Source organism: Penicillium verrucosum (assembly GCF_028828655.1).
Source record: "Penicillium verrucosum strain IBT 35672 chromosome Unknown utg000001l_segment0_segment0, whole genome shotgun sequence".
NCBI lineage: Eukaryota > Fungi > Ascomycota > Eurotiomycetes > Eurotiales > Aspergillaceae > Penicillium > Penicillium verrucosum.
Genome location: NW_026643210.1, coordinates 14,580,463 through 14,602,675, shown reverse-complemented (window position 1 = coordinate 14,602,675; position 22,213 = coordinate 14,580,463). Strand labels below are relative to the sequence as shown.

The 22,213-nt window shown below is 47.7% G+C and overlaps 7 protein-coding genes across 7 annotated transcripts; 4 read left to right on the top strand and 3 right to left on the bottom strand.

Moving 5' to 3' along the window:
• Positions 1–1,014: 1,014 nt before the first annotated feature.
• On the top strand, positions 1,015–2,974 carry N7516_005386 (alpha-keto acid decarboxylase family protein; the record flags this gene model as incomplete). Its single annotated transcript, XM_057218106.1, has 3 exons — positions 1,015–1,029; positions 1,094–1,229; positions 1,296–2,974. 3 exons carry the CDS (start codon positions 1,015–1,017, stop codon positions 2,972–2,974), a joined length of 1,830 nt encoding a protein of 609 aa, XP_057079989.1.
• Positions 2,975–3,649: 675 nt separating this feature from the next.
• N7516_005385 (anaphase promoting complex subunit DOC1) lies at positions 3,650–6,404 on the top strand (the record flags this gene model as incomplete). The annotated part of the gene is made up of 4 exons (XM_057218105.1): positions 3,650–3,784; positions 3,836–3,900; positions 4,966–5,513; positions 5,587–6,404. The coding sequence occupies 4 exons, from the start codon at positions 3,650–3,652 to the stop codon at positions 6,402–6,404; spliced, it is 1,566 nt and encodes a 521-aa protein (XP_057079988.1).
• A 198-nt stretch (positions 6,405–6,602) lies between these two features.
• Positions 6,603–8,086, bottom strand: leu2A (3-isopropylmalate dehydrogenase LEU2; the record flags this gene model as incomplete). Its single annotated transcript, XM_057218104.1, has 6 exons — positions 6,603–6,907; positions 6,978–7,605; positions 7,692–7,787; positions 7,838–7,903; positions 7,956–7,976; positions 8,036–8,086. 6 exons carry the CDS (start codon positions 8,084–8,086, stop codon positions 6,675–6,677), a joined length of 1,095 nt encoding a protein of 364 aa, XP_057079987.1. The 3' UTR covers positions 6,603–6,674.
• A 1,746-nt stretch (positions 8,087–9,832) lies between these two features.
• Positions 9,833–10,126, bottom strand: N7516_005383 (HIG1 domain-containing protein; the record flags this gene model as incomplete). Its single annotated transcript, XM_057218103.1, has 1 exon — positions 9,833–10,126. The coding sequence occupies one exon, from the start codon at positions 10,124–10,126 to the stop codon at positions 9,833–9,835; it is 294 nt and encodes a 97-aa protein (XP_057079986.1).
• A 1,872-nt stretch (positions 10,127–11,998) lies between these two features.
• N7516_005382 (aminopeptidase P family protein) lies at positions 11,999–13,638 on the bottom strand (the record flags this gene model as incomplete). Its single annotated transcript, XM_057218102.1, has 2 exons — positions 11,999–13,377; positions 13,527–13,638. The coding sequence occupies 2 exons, from the start codon at positions 13,636–13,638 to the stop codon at positions 11,999–12,001; spliced, it is 1,491 nt and encodes a 496-aa protein (XP_057079985.1).
• A 487-nt stretch (positions 13,639–14,125) lies between these two features.
• Positions 14,126–15,853, top strand: N7516_005381 (SSH4 family protein; the record flags this gene model as incomplete). The annotated part of the gene is made up of 3 exons (XM_057218101.1): positions 14,126–14,603; positions 14,665–14,970; positions 15,027–15,853. The coding sequence occupies 3 exons, from the start codon at positions 14,126–14,128 to the stop codon at positions 15,851–15,853; spliced, it is 1,611 nt and encodes a 536-aa protein (XP_057079984.1).
• A 1,223-nt stretch (positions 15,854–17,076) lies between these two features.
• On the top strand, positions 17,077–22,171 carry pdeA (3',5'-cyclic-nucleotide phosphodiesterase PDE1; the record flags this gene model as incomplete). The annotated part of the gene is made up of 6 exons (XM_057218100.1): positions 17,077–17,133; positions 17,312–17,997; positions 18,048–18,766; positions 19,179–19,987; positions 20,561–20,843; positions 20,907–22,171. The coding sequence occupies 6 exons, from the start codon at positions 17,077–17,079 to the stop codon at positions 22,169–22,171; spliced, it is 3,819 nt and encodes a 1,272-aa protein (XP_057079983.1).
• Between the last annotated feature and the right edge of the window lie 42 nt (positions 22,172–22,213).

Here is a 22,213-nt window from a genome sequence, read left to right as displayed (position 1 = left end):
TTATTACATATGGTAGCCTTCACCTATGCATATTCGTATAGATTGCAGATCATCTGGTGCGCTAGGAGTCGACATCCGCTATCATTCCATCCTGGGTTTAAGTAGGAGAGCCGTAGCCTGATTGTCCTATTACGTTAACCCAATCAGAATATTGGAAGTTGCCCATCTAGTGAAAATACGACACAAAGCGAATGCAAAAATAGCCCGTTCAACAGCCTACTAGCTGTCGTATCGTTAGAAGTAGTAAAAAGGAAGAGTATGATAGTGTAAATAAAGCAACCAAAGTAGAGTAGTTAATAATATAACTAAGATGATAAACTTTTCTCATGCATAATCTTCGATTGTTCAATTGATGGTTGGTACACAACAGGACACATAAATCCGGTTACAAAGGTTACTCCCTGCCCAGAACTTGAGGTGGTGACCTAGAATATTTGGACGCCTTCTCCAAGCAAGTATTCAATTGTATCCATTGTTACACAGCATTCCCACTGATGAGAAATCCAGACGATTATGATCTGTCGGGGTTCACTCGAGGTCACACCATGCTACCAGAACATGCGAGCACGAATCCCAATGAAAAAGATAGTAAGAATGGCAAACCATGAGTTCTTGGCACGTTATCTAGATTGCAATCTGTGACATGAAGGGGTTTTTCGCCTTCGATATTGGTTCGACGGGGTAGTACAGCTATGCCGATCTTGTGTATGACTTCCTTTCAAGTAATCTGTTGGCACGCTTTGGGTGTGCTACGCACATCAAGACCCTGTTGCGCATAATAGGTATTGCGAATGGGTATTCTACTGGCTGTGAGGGAAAGGAAATACATTCGAGATCGATTTGAAGTAGTATCGTGATGGCGCAATGTGTCTTGAGTGTGGTTGATGGGAATATGATAAAAAGCCTGGGAAAGACCATCACTGGAAAATATTCTACAAACAGAGTCTAAAAATATATTTCCAACAAGCATACAATATTGAAGCTTACGCTCGAAGTGTTTCAAATTTCACCACTATGCATCTTGCTGAAGTATTAAAACGATATGCAGGCCATATTCATTGATACCTAGCTAACACATTTACTTCTATTGTAGTATCTTTTCCGCCGCATTCATGAGCTTGGAATTCGTTCCATCTTTGGTGTCCCTGGCGATTACAATCTAAAATCCCTTGACTACATTACGCCATGTGGTCTCAACTGGGTCGGTAACGTGAACGAGCTCAACGGCGGTAAGTAGATGGACATACTTTCCACTTCGACCAAAAAGCATGAATCTTATTATGTTACACCCATAGGCTATGCCGCCGATGGTTATGCCCGCATCAAAGGAGTAGGGGCAATCATGACCACATTGGGCGTTGGGGAGCTTTCAGCCATCAATGCTTTAGCAGGCGCATGCGCCGAGCTTGTACCAGTCATCCACATAGTCGGGTATCCCTCAACAATTGTACAGAAAAAGGGACTCCCGATGCACCATACCCTGGCAGATGGCGACTTCAGGCGATTTGCCAGAATGAGTGCCGAAATCTCGAGCGCGGTGATCGTTCTGGAAGACAAATCAAATGCGACTAGACTCATCGACGAAACACTTATCGAGTGCTGCTGTTCCAGCAAGCCGGTCTACATTGGCTTCCCAGTGGATCTTGTCGAGGCAGAGGTAGATCCATCTCCGCTTGAATATCCCCTGGGTCTCGAAGAACCCAGCCCCAATCCAGCGGCGGATGAGGATTATGGCATGGATCTGATTCTCGGCCGTATTCGGGCGGCTCGGAATCCGATTATCATCGTTGAGAGTCTGGCCGGAAAGTTGCACAATTTGAACACAACAAGGCTATTTGTGGAAAGCTCGGGATTTCCTTGCTTTATTACACCAATGGCCAAGGGGATCATCGACGAGACCTTGATCAACTTTCGCGGCTTGTACGTAGGAAAGATCTCGGAACCCACTGTTTTCGAACAAGTCCTGTCCTCGGATTTAATTCTAGTGCTTGGGCCACGTCCAACGGATTTCAGCACAGCCGGGTTCAAGACTGATTTGCCTCACATCGAGACGATCAAATTCGAACCTCACAGAATTCAAATGCAATACCAAGGGATTTTGGGGCTCGGTATGAAAGCTGTGCTCGAAAGGCTCAGCAATGTCCTTCAGAAAGAACAATCAGGATCTGTCTCCACGGCCTCCACGGCCTCCACGGCCTCCACACCACCCCGCAAGCTTGGTGGTACACCCGATATACATGGCACCATTTCACCTTCCTCCAACTCACCGCAAGAAAGTGTGAATGGCGATGAGTTTACTGATTTCGAGGGTAATATTCTCGACAAGTCTCAGCCCTTAACCCAAGAGTGGGTCTGGCCACGCATTTCTTCCTGGCTCGAAGAAGACGACATCATATCCGCAGACATCGGAACTGCGGCATATGGCACAGTATGGACTCGATACCCGCGCGGAGCAATTCCACTAACGCAATTCGTTTGGTCTTCCATTGGATATGCCGTCGGGGCAGCAGTGGGCGCGGCTCTCGCTGCGCGGGAAGACGAGAAGCAGTCCCCGGGCGCTCGGTGCCGACGGACTATCTGTTTAACGGGTGATGGCAGTTTCCAACTGACCGCACAAGAAGTCAGCACCATGGTCCGCCGCAAACTGGGCATTATTATTTTCATTGTCTGCAATGAGGGCTATACAATAGAGCGCATAATTCATGGCATGGATGCAGAGTATAACGATATCCAGCCATGGGACTTTAAGCTTTTGCCGGCTGTTTTCCAGGCTGCTCCGAATACTGCTCGCACTTATGCTGTCCGGACCAGGGCTGAGTTGAATATGCTGCTCGATGATCCATCGTTTGGTCCCGCTGAGCATTATGACGAGAATAATCCTGCTCCGTTACGTATTGTTGAGTTGTACATGGACAAATATGATGCATCGGAGAGTTTGCGGGGGACTATTGATTCTATTCAAGATAAGAACTGAGGGTGATTGTTGAAGATTTTTGGTTTATCCTGGTTATTTCGGTGTGTCTTTGAGTGTGTGTTTGAATTTAATATAGATTGTTATTTAGATGGAAAACCAATACATTAACTTCTTAGCCGGTTATGAAAAAAAAAAGGGGATAGGGCTGAAGAGGGGAAAATATGCCAAGATGTCGCAAAGCTTGACTCAAAGCTTGGTGTTTCCCGAGGTCTTCCATCTTTTCCTGGCTTTCCTGTTTCTGTTTCTGTTTCTGTTTTTCTATTTCTTTCTGTATGTTATAGACTGTATGTTGTAGATATTAAATAAGTCACTGAGCTGAGATATTTAATTTAACTAACCATAACCTCTCTTCAGGACAACACACAATTAGCTCTTTGTGCCGAGTCCGACCTCAGCCCTCAGCCGTCAGCCCCACAGGCCTAATAATATGGTTGCCTTCGGTTGAATTATCTGGTCTGGTCTATACAGAGTATCCCGTACAACATAGTGAAAAAGAGTGTTGATAAGTGTCGATACTAGTAATACTCCGTACGTTTGTTTCATTTCAATAAAACAGCTGACCCCAGCTTATTTACTTTTCTTTCCCCCTTTATCTTCCATCTTTCCCATCTCATCTTCTTCGACCATCTCTCCCTCTTTTCTTCATATACATAAATACATAAATTATCTGCCAAAATGTTCGGCTGGTTCAAGTCTTCCAACGAGTCCAAGCCCACCCAGGAGCCTACCTGGAATGCAGCCACCATGGCAATGGAACAGCCCTCCAACGCCGAGGCCATGTCTTCCAACAACGTCGTCTCCCAGCAGCCTGTATGGTTCCCGGTTATTATTCGCTGAGGTCACAACTAATTGACCCTCTAGTTCTCCGAGTCCATGAAGATGGAACTCCGTGGTGGTGGTGAGGGTGCTGAAGTCTGCTGTGGAGTGTGAGTCTTCCAAGGCTATCTCGGTGCCTTACTCAACCAAGCACTGCTGAATTAGGAATATTGGCTGACATTTTTACAACAGCTGTGCTGGTATCGCTTGCTTCGAATGCTGCGAGTGCTGCTGCTGCTGCTAGATACCTCTACTATGAAATGTTACACACCGATTGATGAATACGTTGGAATGGAACTTGGCATATGTGAATACCGAGAGCTATAGTGGATACCAATTTGTCGCAATAATACACTGTCGTTGGATCTGTCAACTTCTAATATGTGTCTTATCATGATCCCTAGTTGGTTGTCAAGTGGACCACGCGCCCTAGGGTTGTATTGAGGTATTAGTTAAGACTAAGTAACTATGTAGGTCGGCTGCACTAGTTAGTTATACAAGTGCAACTAGGTGGATTCTCAAGACATTTGACATCTCTTTTTATATATCATCACCCTTTCTCCTAGCTAGAAGAGCGAGGATAACGAATGAAAGTAAGACAAGTCTGAATTAAAAACCCCATATTACATTTAAAGAGCCAAGATAGTTTATTGCTCACATTTTTCCCCGTTAGAACTGAGTTGACCGCTATCATCCTCACCAGGTCAGAGTACCCCTTAGAAGGGGCCATAGATATTAGCCATCGAAGGCTGTCACTAAAGAAGATTTATTTGGACTGTCTGTGTGTGTAGATAATCCCTGAACTCCTTAGTCAATCCGCTGATATGGGAGGATCTTATAGAAGCTTCTTATAATTTGAAATGCGTCACTTGAAGGTAGATGCATCGAAGAATATATGTACGTGGTTGGAATACAATGGCTTTTAATCTATTGGTAGGTCCATAACTACTACATAAACTCACAGGTGATATAGGTAATAGTGCATACGTATATAACTGGTGCAAATCCATAGACACTTAATAGCACAGGTCAAACTGCAAACTGTAAATAAATGCCTCGACACAGCAAACTCAATAATTCCAATGGATATCGCATGGCAACTCTTGTTATAAATGAATGGATGTATTCAATATGCTGTTGCCCTTATAGGTTCCAAACGGCGCTAACCGTAAAAGGAAATGGAGCTCCCCTCGATCTGCGCGTAAACATCAACTCTTGCAACTTATGGGAACAACCATGCCTCACTTGCGCCGACAACCCAATCCACGCGACATAATACCTAACCAAGACTCCAATGCCCCAGGGAATCTCCGAGCACAGTTCCAAACCCCGCCAACGCGTCACACTCCCACCAACCCAACTCATCGACAACAACAACCCCCCTCCACCGGTCCAAATGTTCTCACCCCCGACCCAGTCGAAGTGGCGGGGCATCCGGCGGCACCAATAAATCCCTTCACAATATTTGGAAGACCAAGAGTAGAGCAGCCACCACCGCAAATGATGGATGACGACGACTTTGACGATGATTTCGACCCGCGCGGGCACAGCATGCAAGAGCTTGGCAATGACGGACCACTCGACTTCGATGATTCTTTCGACGATAGTCAGGTCATTGAAGGACAATTCGATGACTCCGATATTGATGGCGAGGAACTGGAGGAAGAAGTCGAGGACCAATTCGGCGACGAAGAGGACCCCGACCAAGAGATGCATGATCGAGGTACTGATTTCCGCTCCCATACTTTATTCGTGACTACAATTCAAGATTGTGAGCTAATGTCCTTACGCTACAGAAAAATCACCCTCCCCCTTACCACCCAACCTGCGCGAGATCTCATCGCTCGCTTCCTGGACCGTCTCCTCCTCCAAGCCGGGCTGCGGCGTCGCGGCCCTCCGCAACCCTTCCCCGGCACAATACTGGCAATCCGACGGACCACAACCACACACCTTAACCCTCCACTTCTTCAAACTGGTAGCCGTTGTGCGTATGCGTGTATATCTCGATTTCGAGCTCGACGAGAGTTACACGCCTACGAAGATGATTTTCGCAGCCGGGATGGGTGGCAACGACCTCGTCGAGTTCGCAACTTGGGAAGGCGACGGACCATGCGGCTGGGTTGACGTGCCACTGGAGGGCGTCGGCGGTAGAAACGGTGGGTGGGTGCGCAATGACCCCGGGAAGTCGAAACGCCGATCTACAAGTATGCGTCGGCGGACAATTGTGTACCGGAACTGTGATGACCCTGACCATGAACACGATGATGAGTGTGATCCGTTTTATGAGATTGATGAGCCTGATAGCCAGGATGATGAGGATGATCCCTATTCTGGGAATGTGCTGAAGGCTATGGTTATCCAGATGCGCATTATGGAGAACCATCAGAACGGCAAGGATACTCATGTTCGTGGGTTCCAGGTGTTTGCTTGTGATGATAGTCGTCGTCGGATGGCCGCTGCTCCCTCGGCTTCTGCTGATGATCGGCGCCGTCGCCCGTCTCTGCGTGGAGCCTATGATCTTCGGGGACGTACTGCAAGTGAAGATGCTGACACTGGTTTTACTACAACTGGTCTAGATGAGCCGGATTGGATGGGTGAGCCAGTGATTCGATAAGCAGGGGTTTTTTTTACAAGGACCAACAAAATACCGGCGTTGATTGGCTTGCAAAATGCCAACGGAGGTTTCTTTATCGGGAGTTACGATGTCTACATGATACCCAGTTTCATTTTCTTTTTGCATGGGTTTGGGTCGGCGAGTGAACATCATTAACTAGGGATTTTTGCGCTAGTGAAATACATGTTACATCTAAAACGGGTATTCATATTTTTAGCTTTTTATGCTAGTCATATCTCATATAGAAACATCGAAGAGGCTGCTTTATATCTACTTGAGCAGCTTCTCCAGCTCGGCGGCGACGGCATCGCCGACCTCGGTAGTCTTGGCTGTGCCGCCAATGTCACCGGTGCGGACACCAGCCTCGATGACGTTGCTCACAGCCTGCTCAATCAGGCGAGCCACGTCGATCATGTTGAAGGAGTACTGCATCATCATGGCAATAGACAGGATAGTAGCGACAGGGTTAACGATACCCTTGCCGGCAATATCGGGGGCGGAGCCTATGAATACCAATTAGCCATGCCCAGAACCAAGTCTGGCAGAAAGTAATAAAGAGAACAGAACACATACCGTGAATAGGCTCGTAGATACCGTTGACACGGCTCTTTCCATCGGGAATACCGCTCAGACTGGCACTGGGAAGCAGACCCAGGGAACCGGGGATAACACTAGCCTCATCGCTAATGATATCACCGAACAAGTTGCTAGTAACAACAATACCGTTCAGCTTACGGGGGTCCTTGATCATGAGCATAGCAGCAGAGTCAATCAGGTGGTGACCAATGGAGACCTGAGGGTATTCCTTCTCCATAATCTCAGTGACGACCTTACGCCACAGACGGCTGGTAGCGAGGACGTTGGCCTTGTCCAAGCTCCAGACGGGCAGGGGCGGGTTGTGCTGCAGAGCGAGGTTGGCGGCGAGACGGATGATACGCTCGATCTCGTGGCGCGAGTAAGGCTCAGTGTCCATGGCGTATCCGGAACCATCGTCCTCTATGCGCTCGCCGAAGTAGATACCGCCCGTCAGCTCACGGATGATGTTGAAGTCGACTCCGCGGCAAATATCGGCCTTAAGGGGCGAGCTCTCGACCAGCGAGGGGGCTGCGAAGTTGCAGGGCCGCAGGTTGCCGAATGTGCCCATCTCCTTGCGGAGCTTGAGGATACCCTGTTCTGGGCGCACGGCACCAGTTCCCCATTTCTATTGGACGCAATGTGTGAGTAGGCTGGTTTTTGGTGTTTGTGCGGGGTAGGAGGGGAATGGAAGGCTTGGGGATGTAGACGCACGGGACCTCCAATGGCACCGAGGAGAACGGCATCGGCATTCTTAGCGGCGTTCAAGGCCTCGTCGGTCAGGGGTGAGCCGGTAGCGTCGATGGAGGCCTGCGATTGTTAGCCATTGAGCTCTCGTTGCGTGTGTGGGGTATACTCACACCACCGAGCAGGTGGTCTTGAAGGTTGAAAGTAACACCGCGGGACTTCTCAATGACCCGGAGGATCTGAAATTCAATCAGTACGTGTATTCCGCACAAGTCCAGCTTGTAATATTACCTTGACAGCCTCAGCGGTCACCTATTCTCTAAATGTCAGTCCGGTGTTCAATTTCCCCACAAGAGCTTTCAATGACATACCTCGGGACCACAGTGGTCACCACCAAAGACGACGACATTGAAGGAAGACATTATGTAGTAATATGAAGAAAAATGATTGACTCAATTATCCAGGTCGGCAGCTTCAGAATATAAAGGCGGGTGAATTTCAGGTTCAACCCCACCAAGTCCGACATCGGCGCCGATGACATAAATCCAATCATCGTCGCTTATTCACGGTTACATCCATCCATATACCTCCAGCATTATTCTTCATCACGGTCGATATGGACTCTGCTCCCACAAGAATAGTCATTTACGCTTGCGTTATTTGATATAGACGGTTGCCCCCGACGACGCCATGTCAAATTGGGGAAGATACCTGTGATATTGTCCTGAAACATGCGTTCAACCCTACGCTTCATCCGGCAAAATACGACCACATCTATATTCCTACTGACTTCGACTCACTGAAGCCTCTTATGATCTAAATGTTACTGAATCACTCAGCCTGGAGGATGTTTTGTTACTTCCCCATCAGGTATACCTTGCAAGTCCACAAAGTGCCAAACTGTGAGAGGCCCAGTCAAAGTCTTTGGTAACTCTAGAATGATTACCCTTTCTAATTACGTAGATTATTTATCCCTTAAGATCGATGGGCTGAAAGGGCAAAGGATAGGGCTGCTTAGTATAACTGGGGTAGTAAAGAGGAGCAGAAGATTGTCAAAAATATGCAGAAAGTGACCAATAACGAGACAAAATAAATAACAGATTATTTATAAGGTCCCATTCATTGTTAGGGTGGTTCTGGCGATGTTTCTCCCTTCTACACGGCACAATATTCGTTGTCCTTATCCTCTTGCTAGTCATTGACACTGACGAGAACCAGTTACTTGACCTGAAATGGTAGGTCCATATCTCGCTACATAAACTGTTGCAACGTCGAAGGAGCAGACGTGGACTAACCCACCTGAAAATGAAGATCGTCCTGTTAGGCCAATGGTTACAAAAGAGAGAGCCCGAGGGATATATCGATTAAGAGCTTTTTTGGTAGATTTCCTATATACATAGGCTTGACTAACGAAACTCTCTCGCCTGTCCTTAAACCGTGCAAACCTTTGAATAGGAGCTTACTTTTTATATATTTCTTTACGCTTTTCGCGAATCTTCAAACCTTATCCCTTTTCGAAGCGTCATTAGCTCCTTTCCTACGAATAGAGCCTCTATCGTACCTATGAATATACTTTACTCGGTCAGAGGAGTCCTATGCCCTTCTATGCTTAGCACCACCGACAAAGGCCATGGATGGAGATACCCGGGATTTCCAGGGACCTCGGTCCAAGGAAATAACATAGTGACCATGCCACAAGGTAGATGTATTCACCTTGAATATACTAAATCTATATATATATATGCGTATCCCAGATATCACACGCGGGAGCCAGATCTCTTTCAATGAGTTGGAGACGCGCAAACGCAACATTATGCATAATTCCAAAGTATGATTTGAGTATCGAGGAAAAGTATACAAAGCATTCTAAGAGTTTATTGTGACTGGTCTGTTAGACCTACATCTCCCATCTGGGTTATAAAACAATTACACCACGGAGATAATTGATACTAAATCGGTTGCCCAAAATTGCTGTTTTAGACGCGTTTGCTGATTTCCTATTTCCTACCACGCCGAGAGTCGTGAAATATTACTCAACCTCTCAATTGCTAGCAAGAATGCATATTTTCCACCGGTCTATAATATACTAAACTTTAATGTACAACATATCGAAGTCTCTATATTTTCCCGCCCTGATTGAATGATAACTCTCCTGGAAATTCCTGGCCTTAGTTCTCGGGATCAGACTGCTTGGTAGGTTCCTTCCGCGGGGCGATAGATGGCTTTCTTCGGTCTGACATGTCAAGCGCAGCCAACGAAACAATGACAGCCAGCGTTAGACCCTGTGCATACACACGGGCCTGCACAATCTTTTGTTTACCGGTCAGGTACGGGTTGCGACCGACCAGAATAAAGGAACCAACCATGCTGGCAACAAACGTGGCACCAGCAAGCTTGTATTTCTGTTCCCTTACCCAACTGAGCAGCTGTTGCGGTTTACTTTGTTGGTAGGTGGATTCCATTGTTTGGATGTACTCGGGTCTGCAACTTGGGAGTTGTCTCAAGGCTGGGAGAAGGTGATCTAGGAAGACAGTTGTTAGTATGATTCCATGTGGAGAATTAAGGAATTACTCACTTCTTATGGATTTCCTTTTGGTTGGAGGTTTTCAAGGGTCAATTGTGTTTTGAAGTTTAGCTGAATATTGTTTATCTCTTCGGATCCGACTGATACGAACGATCTCCGGCAGATAAGAAATTGGGTCGGTGAAACTTTCTGCCGCAACGATCCTTCTCCACTTTCCTCCACTCTAACCGGATTTGGTTATTTGGCATTGATTCATTGAATTCACAGGTCCACTGATCGGAGTTCCTGCCGGAATCGACTTGACCTTTATAGGTGTCAGGCGAATTCGACGAATTCGACGAACGAGGAATTTCAACTTCCCCTTTTACTTATATTTCCTTCAAGGTCCCCCTCTGTTTGACACCTTATAACCCATCCAAGGTGCGTTACACCCATCATTAACAATAATAACGTTCTCTTTCCTCCACTGTAAGTCTTCTATTCACTCATTCTCAGCCCAACCACTGATTGATCAGTCTTCAGTCTGCTTCGCCATGTGGATCACGCGTGGAATCTCGCTCATCAACTTTGGAGTTGCCTCTTCAGCGTTGGCATTTCAAGTCTTCGTCCTATACCCATGGCACCATCAGCTAGACGATGAGTTCAAAGCCTTGAAAAAGGAACACCACCGAGTACTGCAGCAACTCGATCTACGAAAACCCCTGTGAGAACATAAATGAAGCCCGAATCGCAACCGATGACCGGGATGGGATGTACATAAATACTGGACGGTTCCTTCATACTTTTTGTTTTCCAGCCTTGCAGTCATGGAATGATTATGGAGTATTTTTATGAGCATGAGCGTTTTCTTTATAGATCAGTTTGAAGTCGTTCGCTGTTAACCCTTGTCCAATAAAAGAAAGACATTTGCATTTCACATCCAAGCGGATCTATAATATGTAGCATTCAGGGGAGAATGCCAACATGTCGCAATACCTAGTTAACTAGTTAGTTAACCAACTATCCATCATGTTGTCTTCCCCCACTTATAGCCTCTCATTTGTACTATGCAAATATTATCATCACATAAAAGGGGATAACAATGCAAATAGATATGTACAAAGGATGTAAATACCAAGTGGAGCCAATCTCGAGTGCAAGCAATTGCCGGGATACGCAAGACCCCCTGATGAAACCCGGCCATACTATAACTAACTAGGTACAGTCCTACAAAGTAGCGGTTCGCGTTACGTCTATTATGGTCTCCGTGGCCAAGTTCAAGTAAAGGGTACTTAGCTGTAATGGCCCTAGGACCTGACTATATATTCCAAAGTGTTAGAAATAGCCTTCTCCTTCGATTATCGCTCGAACAAGAGGCTGAAATATGCACATTCAACTCTGACCCTTCCCAAAGCGCAAAATCTTCCTCCAATCAAGGTAAAACCGTATATGGCCTTGCTTTAGGATTCTTTTCTGCTAGGCCTCGTCGGTTTAGCACACTACTTATCTCAACCCTGCGAAGCACCTGGGCATGTTCTATGGACAGTATCTCGATCTCGTGCAACGACATACGTGCGATAGCCGCCCTACATGTATAACGGCCTTGTATTGTTAACTAATGACACTATTGGACGTCTCGTTAACTTGTCCACCAATGTCTACATCCTATGTTGTATAGAAGCGATGTACTCCGTAACTCCTAGGCTGGTCACATTCTATGTGTAGTTCCTCGAGTGTCTCCGTCTAATGCAAAATACATTTTAGTCATGTTGCAGAATCTGATACAAACTAATGTCCCCCGCATGTCGCTATTTATACTAAATTCTATATATTATGTAGATCCTCTAATAATGGCAAGCATTTCCTCGCCCTTGGGTGCAGTTGTGAGATTCTCGTACCCAGTAGCAGTCACGAGAATATCATCTTCAATGCGCACTCCACCAATATGAACATATTTTTCCGCAACATCGAAATCAATGTACCGGGCAAGTGGCTGGTGGCGCGCGTTGGCCATTGCCAGAGGAGAGAAATAAAGCCCTGGCTCAACGGTCACAACCATTCCCTCTTCCAGCAGTGGAGCAGAAAGAGTACAAGGCGAAAGACAGGTAGAGTTCAAGATCGGGTGATACTGAAGCTGATCGAAGCCCTGGTGAAGAGCCATAATTGACCGTTCCGACACGTCATGAACTTCAAGGCCGACATGATGACCCAGACCGTGCGGGAAGAAGACCTTGGATGCGCCAGATTGACGGATCTCGAGATTCGTGCCGTTCTTGAACACACCTAGAGCCAAGAGACCCTCGATGGCAATGTCATGGGCTAGATCGTGGAGAGATAGATATCGTACCCCTTTCCGGATCAGCCGGATGGACTCCTCCTGCATTCGCTCTACTATGTTGTAGATATCCCGCACGTAGTCGCTGGGCCACTCGCCGGTAAGCGGGAAGGTCCGCGTCACATCACTTCCATAGCAGTTCCACTCTGCGCCGGCATCGAGACAGACGAGGGGTTTCTTGTTGAGAGATTCGTTATTTCGGCCGTAGTGCAGGACAGCCGCGTTGGGCCCCGATGCTGCGATAATCTGGTATGCTTGGTTGCGGGCGCCGTGCGAGATGCATGTGTTCAAAAACGATCCTTCAATCTCCGCCTCATTGGACATAGTCTGGATACTCTCTAGGATTCTCCGATGGGCAAGCCCCGAGACTTTGTTGGCCTGGCGGATCATCCGGATTTCATATTCGTCCTTGACGCCTCGGGCTGCGTCCATAGCAGGCGCAAGTTGTTCTAGGTCCAAAGGTAGGTCTTTTGGTAGATGCTGGGGCTTCTCTGAGTCATGGATTAGGTATAGCTCGCTGCCCTGCTTTCGTCCATCCAGCCACAGCTGAAGCTCATATTTGAGCGAGGCATGATACCGCACATGGTCCACATCGTATTTGTCTTGTGCGTCCTCTCGTGAGAGGGTCGGTCCCATCCAAATAGCACGGTGAAGGTCAAAATCAGGGATATAAAGAGTTAACAGGTCTTGTCCAATATCGTACGTTAGAGCGCAATCGGGCTCGTCGACTCCGCTTAGGTAGTAGAAGTATCGTCGTTGTCGGAATGGGCGCGATTGGTCTGAATCGCGCAGATTAATTGTCGGCTGTCCGGAGAGGAAAATCAAGCCGCTCGAAGCTCCGAGCTTCCGGGCGACGTTACGCGCATGGTGCTTGGCTGGCGAGGGCGGTTAGGTCAGCTCGAGTCTCACGCGATCACCGATTGGGGTTCAGTGGAGTAGTAAACAGGTATGTGAGAGGGCAAAGGTGGTCAAATAAAGGCATTCCGACCGTGCGATATTCACCCTAGGGGAGAAGTGTACTCACCTGGATATTTATCGCAGGAGGTAGGTGTCACCACGCGGATATTATAGGAGTCGAGGGGATTGATCATGACGTCCTGAGCCGTAGACCCTTGGGTAGCTCTAGTTGCACGCATTCTTTCTTCAGGTCTTAAAAGAAACTTCAAAGAGAGGGGATGAGAGGGATCTCAAGCAAGGAGCTAGGAGAGAGGGGAAGAGGAGAGAAGAGCTTATCCCGAGTAGGGATAGATAGACCATATCAGCCCCAGGTGTGTGACACTCTACTATAGTTACATGTATTTCTGCTTTGAGCAAAATGAAAAGTCAATATTTGTTTGAAAAAAGGAAAAAGAACATCAGATTCCTTTGAATATTTCAGGATCTAGGATCTTCAAATCCAGGAACCAACTCTACATTACCTTGCATTGTTAGTCCACAGGCCCTCTAGTCAGGTTCTCCAGGGCCGAAAACGTCTTAGATAACCCGCCCATTTTACATCCGCTGCGCCCACTTATCTCTCTCTCTCTCCTCTCACTCACTCACCTCCTCTTTACCACATCTTAATATTTCCCGACTTCTCTCGACTTTTTCTCTTTATTTGTACTTTCGCTTGGCACATGAACGATGCAGGGTCCTGAGGCTTCGGGCCCCGATGCGCTCGCAGGCCTGCCATCGACCCTGAGAACGGTGATAGGCAATCCGACGACGTCACCGATTGGCTTTGTCTCAACACCACTCCCAACACCGATACAAAGCGATCCATCACTTTCGCAACAGCAAATCCAAGCGAATCTACAAAATGTTTTCTCCTCTTTGTCGATGGAGTTCAGTCCCGAGCCGATGTTGACCAGTGGCAACTCGACCGGGTCAACCGGCAAAGGCATATTGATTGGGATCTTGTCCGCGTTTGGCTCGGCCGCCGTTGCATTTATTGTACTAGCGATCTTTTTCTTTTTCAAATATACCCGTCGGGGGCGGATTATGCTCGATCGCATTGGCAGGCCCGGTGAATACGATGACGAGCAAGCGTTTTTACGCGAGGAAGAGGCAGCTTTAGAGTCAATGGATGACTTGGCACGATCGGAATATTTACGAGCGAAAGGTAAGACTGGAGATGAATCTTCGCCCGAGTCGTTCTTGATCATTTTACTAATGGCCTGCAGCCTTTGTCCAAGGAAACCCTCCCGAGTCCGTGCAAACCGACATCTCCCTATCACAGTTCCTCGCGATCCAGGAAAAAGGTGTATCTGCCTGGGAATTCCAGCCGGAACTGGAAATTGCGAACTGCTTTGTGGAAGGAAGAACAGAGATTGAGTTCTTTGATTCGGAGTGCAGTGTACAGACCAATCTGCCAATTCCCAAGCAGAATGATGTCTACTACTGGGAGGCGAAGATATATGATAAACCTGAATCGACTATGATTGGCATCGGTGTGACTACGAAGCCATACCCCCTGTTCAGAATGCCTGGTATGTGTTGCAACAGAAGTGTTTCCATTGAGCAATACCCCGCTAACGACCGCTAGGCTTCCATAAAACCTCTGTTGCCTACCAATCCACCGGACATCGCAGACTTAACCAACCATTCAATCCGACTCCGTACGGGCCCCCACTACTTCAGGGAGATGTTGTTGGTGTAGGTTACCGACCCCGGTCTGGCGCCGTCTTCTTCACACGCAACGGCAAGAAATTGGAAGATGTGGCTCACAACTATCGCTCACAAAACCTCTTCCCCACCATCGGTGCTAATGGGCCTTGCACTATCCACGTGAACTTTGGTCAAATGGGATTTGTGTTCATCGAAGGCAATGTCAAAAAATGGGGCTTGGCCCCCATGACTGGTAGCCTCGCCCCGCCGCCACCCTATGGCAGTGAACAAGGCAGCATTCTGCTTGAGTCCGGCCGCGAGAGTGCGGCTCAAATCTCCCAGCGCATTTACCAAAATGCAAACTACGCGGCATCAGGCTCAAGTGTTAGGATTCCTCCGGCGCCTAGCCCGGGTCCTTCTCGATCACCAACTGACATTTCCCTCGCTCAGCTGACGCACATTCCTTCTCATGAAGATGCTGGCGAGGGGTCCAGTCGTTTTGCTTTGGCCAATGCAGAGGGCAATGATGCGGTAGTCCCCGATAATCAAGAGCCAGAGGCCCCACCGCCAGAGTATTCTAGTCCCGACGGCAGTCGCAGGGGCAGTGATGCCTCTGACTGCCTACCTAGTTTTAGGTCCTCCGAGAACCCCGACTCTCCATCCAGTGACTCCATGGATTCTGGTGGTCAATTTCTACCAAGTTACCAAACTGTGGTGGAAAGAGACGTGGATGAACACAACTCAGAGGCCAACGATCGGTCCTGATGCAACATCTATTCCCCCACTTTGCTTTTAAAACATCCCCGTGGCGTATAAGGGGCTTTGTCTGATCATTTCTTTGTCGTTTTTATTTAGCGGGCTCACGGAAGGCGTTATAGCAGTTGGCGAAGGCAGATTCTTGGTTTTTATGAGATTATTTCTGCCTGGATCGGAGTGGACTTTGTGTCCGTATTATCCCTTACCCTTGGGGAAGGCAGTGGAATTTCATGTATAAGGAAGGGCACAGTCGTTTTTGCTATCCTTGGCCCTTTTTGACCGCATACCCTCTTTTTATGTTAAATATGTACATCTATTTGAAATTCGGTCGGCAGATCTCTTGACAGGTTACATGCCGATCAACTACACAATGTGACTGATTCGATTATTATTGTTTCACTATCTCAAAGAACATCTGAATCTGTGCAATGTAATAATCCTTTGAAGGTGTCCACGGGTCTAAGTGAGATCATAGTGTATAAACGTCATCGATAAACTTGGCAATATCTAAGATCTTGATCGCACACCTTCAAAGGACATTAAATCTCCCCTCTAGCGGATCTGATATCTCACTAGACCCCAGATCTTCATTCCGCACTCCGTATCCGTGGCTCCTTTCCGATCATACCCCACTAGAGTCCACTCTGGTCCACTGCCAGGACTCCAGGACTCCCGGTGTCTCCGACCAAACCTCTCTTTGCGCACCTGAAACAAATATCATCCAATCAGCCCCTGCAGTTTGCTTGCAGTAGTGTCCTACGCACAAGGCGCGCCCCATTGTGATACGAGCTGGGGAAGCATCAACCCCACGAAATCCGAGTTCTCTTATCTGCACTCTGCCGACCCAGCCTCCGGATTTCTGTGGCTTCGCGCCGTGTCTCTATCCCTCTTGATTGTCGAGGTCAACTCTACTTACTCCCTAGAGAATAGGGAGATAGGTCTACTCTGTGTATGACACATGATATAAAAAGGGCTGTTGGTTCTGGATCATATCTTTGAACGGTCTGAATCGCGCTATTATCGTGTCGCCACGTAATTTCTTTTTGGCCCCCAGCCTTTATTAGCCGCCTCTCTTATCCCACAGTTTGACCATCAACCAATCCATTTCAGCCTTCGTGAAACATTCTCGTTGCGACCCGCCTACTATTGGGGGTTAGGCGCGCTCGGGTGGCTTCACTCGCTTCTTGGGCTGTGACCGGTCTAAGTTACCATTTGTGTCTCACTTGTCCACGATGGGCGAGACAAGTAAAGCAGTGGCTGAGAAAGCAGCATTCCAAGTCATTGTCTTGGTAAGTTAGGACCCGTTGATTTGTATCTTGTCTGTTGCAGGACCCGTCACGTACAGGACCATGTGTCGAGCTTTGATAGATACCTTGCCGATCAAATGTTGTTTAGTCAACTTTCCTGACGGGTTCTAACAGATAGAACCCTGCAACTACTATTTTTGCTGGATGCTGACTCTCTCAGGGCCCGACTGGTGGACCCCGCGAAGATAGCGTCACGGGCATTCTTGTCCGGTCGACGTCAACGAAATGGTCTTCAGACTCGGTGGTAGCCGTTGATGCAGGTACCCTTCTTGCAGGTATCATCCGATTGCTGGAACGATACATCCCCGAATGCAAGGATGATCGGGGGGTGATGACAAGCGGGCCCTTTCAGGGGCTTGAATTGCCCTGCAAAACAGCACAGGCAAATGCAGCTCACGTATTTCGCGAAATCATCGGGGCTGTTCTCATTACACACCCCCATCTAGATCATATCTCAGGGCTGGCCATTAACACCCCGATTTTGGAGGCGGGCAATGGACCAAAGCCTGTGGCTGCTTTGCCATCCGTGCTATCCGCTCTCAAAAACCATATGTTCAACGATGTCATCTGGCCTAACCTGTCGGACGAGGATGGTGGGGCTGGTCTGCTTACATACCAGCGCTTGGTGGAAGGTGGAAATCCTCGTTTCGGTCGTGGAGACAGTAGAGGCTATGTCAGGGCCTGCAATGGCCTATTGACTAAATGCTTGAGCGTTAGCCATGGTCGGTGCAAGCAGCGATACCATCCAGAAAGCGGAACGCATCACCGAGTCGGGAGTACCATCTTTTCCGATCATCAATTGATGCTTCCTTCAAGGGCGATTTCAGTCGACTATACTGATGGCAGGTAAGTTGAAATTTGCAATCTTTACACGAAATGATCTTAACAATTGCCAGTTTCTATTCTCCCGCTCGCTCCCCACGTCTACTCCCACCCAACCCCAAAGAGCCAGCGATGACAACAGTGGAGAGCTCTGCCTTCTTCCTGCGCGATCATCACACCGGCCACGAGATCATCGTGTTCGGTGACGTCGAGCCGGATTCGGTTTCCATGGGAACTCACAACAAACGAGTATGGGAAGCCGCCGCACCGAAAATTGCTACTGGCAAGTTACGAGCGATCTTCATCGAATGTTCCTACAATGACAGCACCGACGACTCATATTTGTACGGCCACATGTGCCCACGGCATCTAGTGTCCGAGCTCAGCGTGCTAGCCAATAAAGTCATAGAAGCGCGGGATCCGAACAACATGGGGGAGAAGAAACGCAAGCGTGAAATTGTAGGCCCCGTCGAGATCGGCAGTGAGCAAGTGAGCCCTCGGTCGAAGCGAACTCCAAGATCCTCTGCCGATAAAGGCAGGACGTCCGAGCCGCTTATTGAGCCTCGATCGCATCCGAGCGAGTCATTCGAGATTCCTCAGATACCCCCAGTGGACATCGGAGATGTTCTGGCAAACCCGGACCCTGAGAATTGGGATGATACTGCGGCCCTTCCTCTGGAAGGATTAAAGGTTTACATTATTCACATCAAGGAGAATCTTACTGATGGGCCTCATCCTAGTGATCAGATTCTGAGGGAGCTCCAGGATCATGGTGAAGCAGCCCACCTAGGTTGTGAATTCTTTATTCCGAATCCTCTTGAGGGAATATGGATTTAACATTCACGAGATTACTACGAGGAGGATTTTTGTTTTTGTTTGTTTCGATGCAGCGTCTTCGTCATTTGATGTATATTAACCTGGGTTTCATTTCGGAGCCAACGACTACTTTTGGTGCACATTCACATTCGACGTAGAGAATTAATCCGACGGACGAAAAGCCACCGGACATAGTCGGTTGTTCTACTTCAAGTCTTAGCCCTACACCCTACGTACTAATCAGTTTACCAGGCTTTAGGTTTCTTTAGAGAGCCATTTTAAAAACTTTAGACAAACCTGTTCTATAAAATATACCTATCCACATTTGCACTGTCTTTATCTGCATTTATTCAAAGACCTGATACCGAGGTGCGGTCGAGTGCCAACAGCAGCTTCCACCAACGGTAGCCCACGAACTATAATTCGGTCTGCAGTTGAAGAGTACACTGGTGAGCTTGGAGTTAAGGGAACCGCCACCAATACCCCAGATGAAGCCTTCATCGAACAAGTCTTCTACCAGCTGATGATATTTTTCTTTGGCGGTGATGATGCGTTGCCTAGTATCACGATTCCCCGTGTATTCAGACAACTTCAGTTAAACCCCGAATGTGTCAAGAAGTTACAAGCCGAACATGACGCTATTCTTGGCTCTGATCCAAGCCTTGCCGCAGAGAAGATCCGGGAAGCACCCCATATCCTGGCCTCATTACAGTATACCCTGGGTGTGATCAAGGAGACATTGCGGATGAATCCAGCAACGATCACAATCCGGGAAGGTCAGCCTTCATTCAACCTGAAAATAAACGGCGAGGACGACCCATGGCCGACAGACGGATTCGATCTCTTTGACAGCTCTATCACCATTCACCATGATCCAGCTAACTTCGTCGATCCGCTCAAATTCATGCCCGAGCGATTTTCCGTACTGGAAGGCGACAGGTCGCATCCGGCAAAGAATATATGGCGTGGATTCCAGCTTGGGCCTAGGAAGTGTATTGGGCAGGAACTGGCGGTCGTTGTGCTGAAATTGGTGTTGGTATTTACTGTCCGTAGTTTTGATATTGAGATGGCCTGGGATAAGTGGGATAAGATGCGGGAACTACAGGGCCTGAAGGTGGATCGCCGGACTGTTGAGGGTGAACGAATGTATACCACTGGGAAAGCGACGTCGCACCCCAAGGATGGTGCACCGATGCACGTACGCCTCGGGCAACGAATAACACGAAGGCTGACCTGACTGAGGAGATTTGAAAATCCGAGGAAGAGAGAGTTGGACAATATACAGACAAGCTTGAATGAGATGTATCTAGTTCGGATGAAGTAAAGACTGCTCTCGTAATAAATATACGTGGATATACTGAATGACAAAAACTTTATGTTTATGGATAATTGGTATGTTGTAGGCAGTAGGCAGTAGGCAGTTTGGATCGCAGGTGTGGGTGATTGCCAAGACGGTAAAACAATCAGCCGCATGAAGGAGCTTCAGACCTCCAATCTCGAGCTCCCCTGCAGCTGACAATCTGAATCTGGAAAAAGAAGACCAGCAGTCTGATATGCTACGAGTCTGGCGGTTGGGAGTCCCTTCGTCAATAATTCAGCATTGTCGATTCCGTTGCCCATCTCGAACATTATCCGACATGGGAAACAAGAACAGCGCAAGGCTCGACAGCACATCCCCAAGGACAGATTCGCAAGAACTGACTCGTCGTTAGTAGCATACACTCACCGGCCTTGACCAAGGAGTTAATGTATCATTGACTTTGCATTGTAGGATATGATCCGCATTCCTACACCGGTGGAAGATGGCTCAATCGATGAGCTCGAGCGAAACTCTCGCCACGTTATGTTTGACTTCTCGGCGCTGTGTGAGCGGGCTATTTACACATGCCCAGGAGCCACCAGCGTTGTTAAATATGAGAAGCGAGAAGGTGGATTCAACAGAGTCTTCCTTTTAACAATGGACAATGGATCTTGTGTTGTGGCAAGGGTACCTACCGGTATTGCTGGCCCGTCAAGGTTAACGACCAACTCTGAAGTTGCAACGATAACTTATTGTAAGCCGCATCCCCTATCCTTGAGGGTATGGCTGACATGCTCACTAATTTATGTCTGTATAGTACAATCCAAGATCTCGCTTCCGATACCGAAAATTCTCGACTGGAATGATAATCCTTCCAATCCGACTGGAACTGAATATATCATCCAGGAGCATGTGGCGGGTGTTCAATTACATCAAGAGTGGCATAAAATGAACCCGGAACAACATATGCTATGCACCAAAGCGCTTTCATTGACAATAAAAAAGATGGCATCCCTAGACTTCCCGGCCTATGGCAGTCTATACTTCGCCGATGCGCCTCTAGACTCGGACTTGAAGATTCCCTTCGAGCAGGGCTTCTGTGTGGGACCACATTGCAGTCCGGTTTTCTGGAACCGAAATCCGGGCGAACATGAACTCTATCGTGGCCCAAGTCCTAATTGCGGACCTTGGAGAGATCTCACAAGTTATTGTCGAGGTTTGATAGATACCGGTTTCTCTCGTTTGCCCAAAGAAGCCGTTAATAATCGCAAGCTTCTGCCATATCAAGGATCAATTCAAGATCACGTCCGTCTATTGAAAACAAGTCGAGAGGTGATACAAAAGTTGATTGAAGATAATCGCATTGAGGATGCAGCTACACCAGCTCTGCTTCACCCGGATTTTCACAAGAGGAATATCTACGTCTCTGCCGAAGAACCAACCGTTATCACTGGCCTGATAGATTGGCAATCGACCAGCATTGAGCCCGCGTTTATTTATACCAACGAGACACCTGATTTCGCTACACCCCCAAGGGTCCCCGAGGAAGATCCACTCGAGAACGAACAAAATGAAACGGAAATTTCTAGACAAAAGGAACGAGAATTAAAGGATACATCCGTCTGTTATCAAACATATGATGTGGTTATGACGGCCCTTGTTCCTAAACTTCGTCCTGCAAGATTACTTGATCCGACTCTTTTTCGACTCTTCCACTACTGTCATACAACTTGGAGAGACTCCGCTGTCGCTGTCCGCCAAGAGTTAATTGAGCTTTCAGCTCGCTGGGTGGAACTAGGGCTAAAGGGCTCATGTCCATATTCTCCCACAGAAGCGGAATTGAAACAGCATGCTCGAGACTATGAAGATTTTGAGGCTGTTCAAGCACTCAAGTCATGGCTAAGAGACAACCTTGATACAAATTCTGACGGGTGGATCTCGAACGATGCATGGGACGCTGCAAGGGTTGCTCATCGCACAGCGTATAATGAATGGATACAGACTGCCAAAGAAGCCGAGTCCCGTGGCGAAGATATGACAGTAGCGAAGGCGGATAAGATGTGGCCATTTGATGCTAGATAGGAACTAGGGATATGTAATTTGTAAATAAATATACGGGGATAT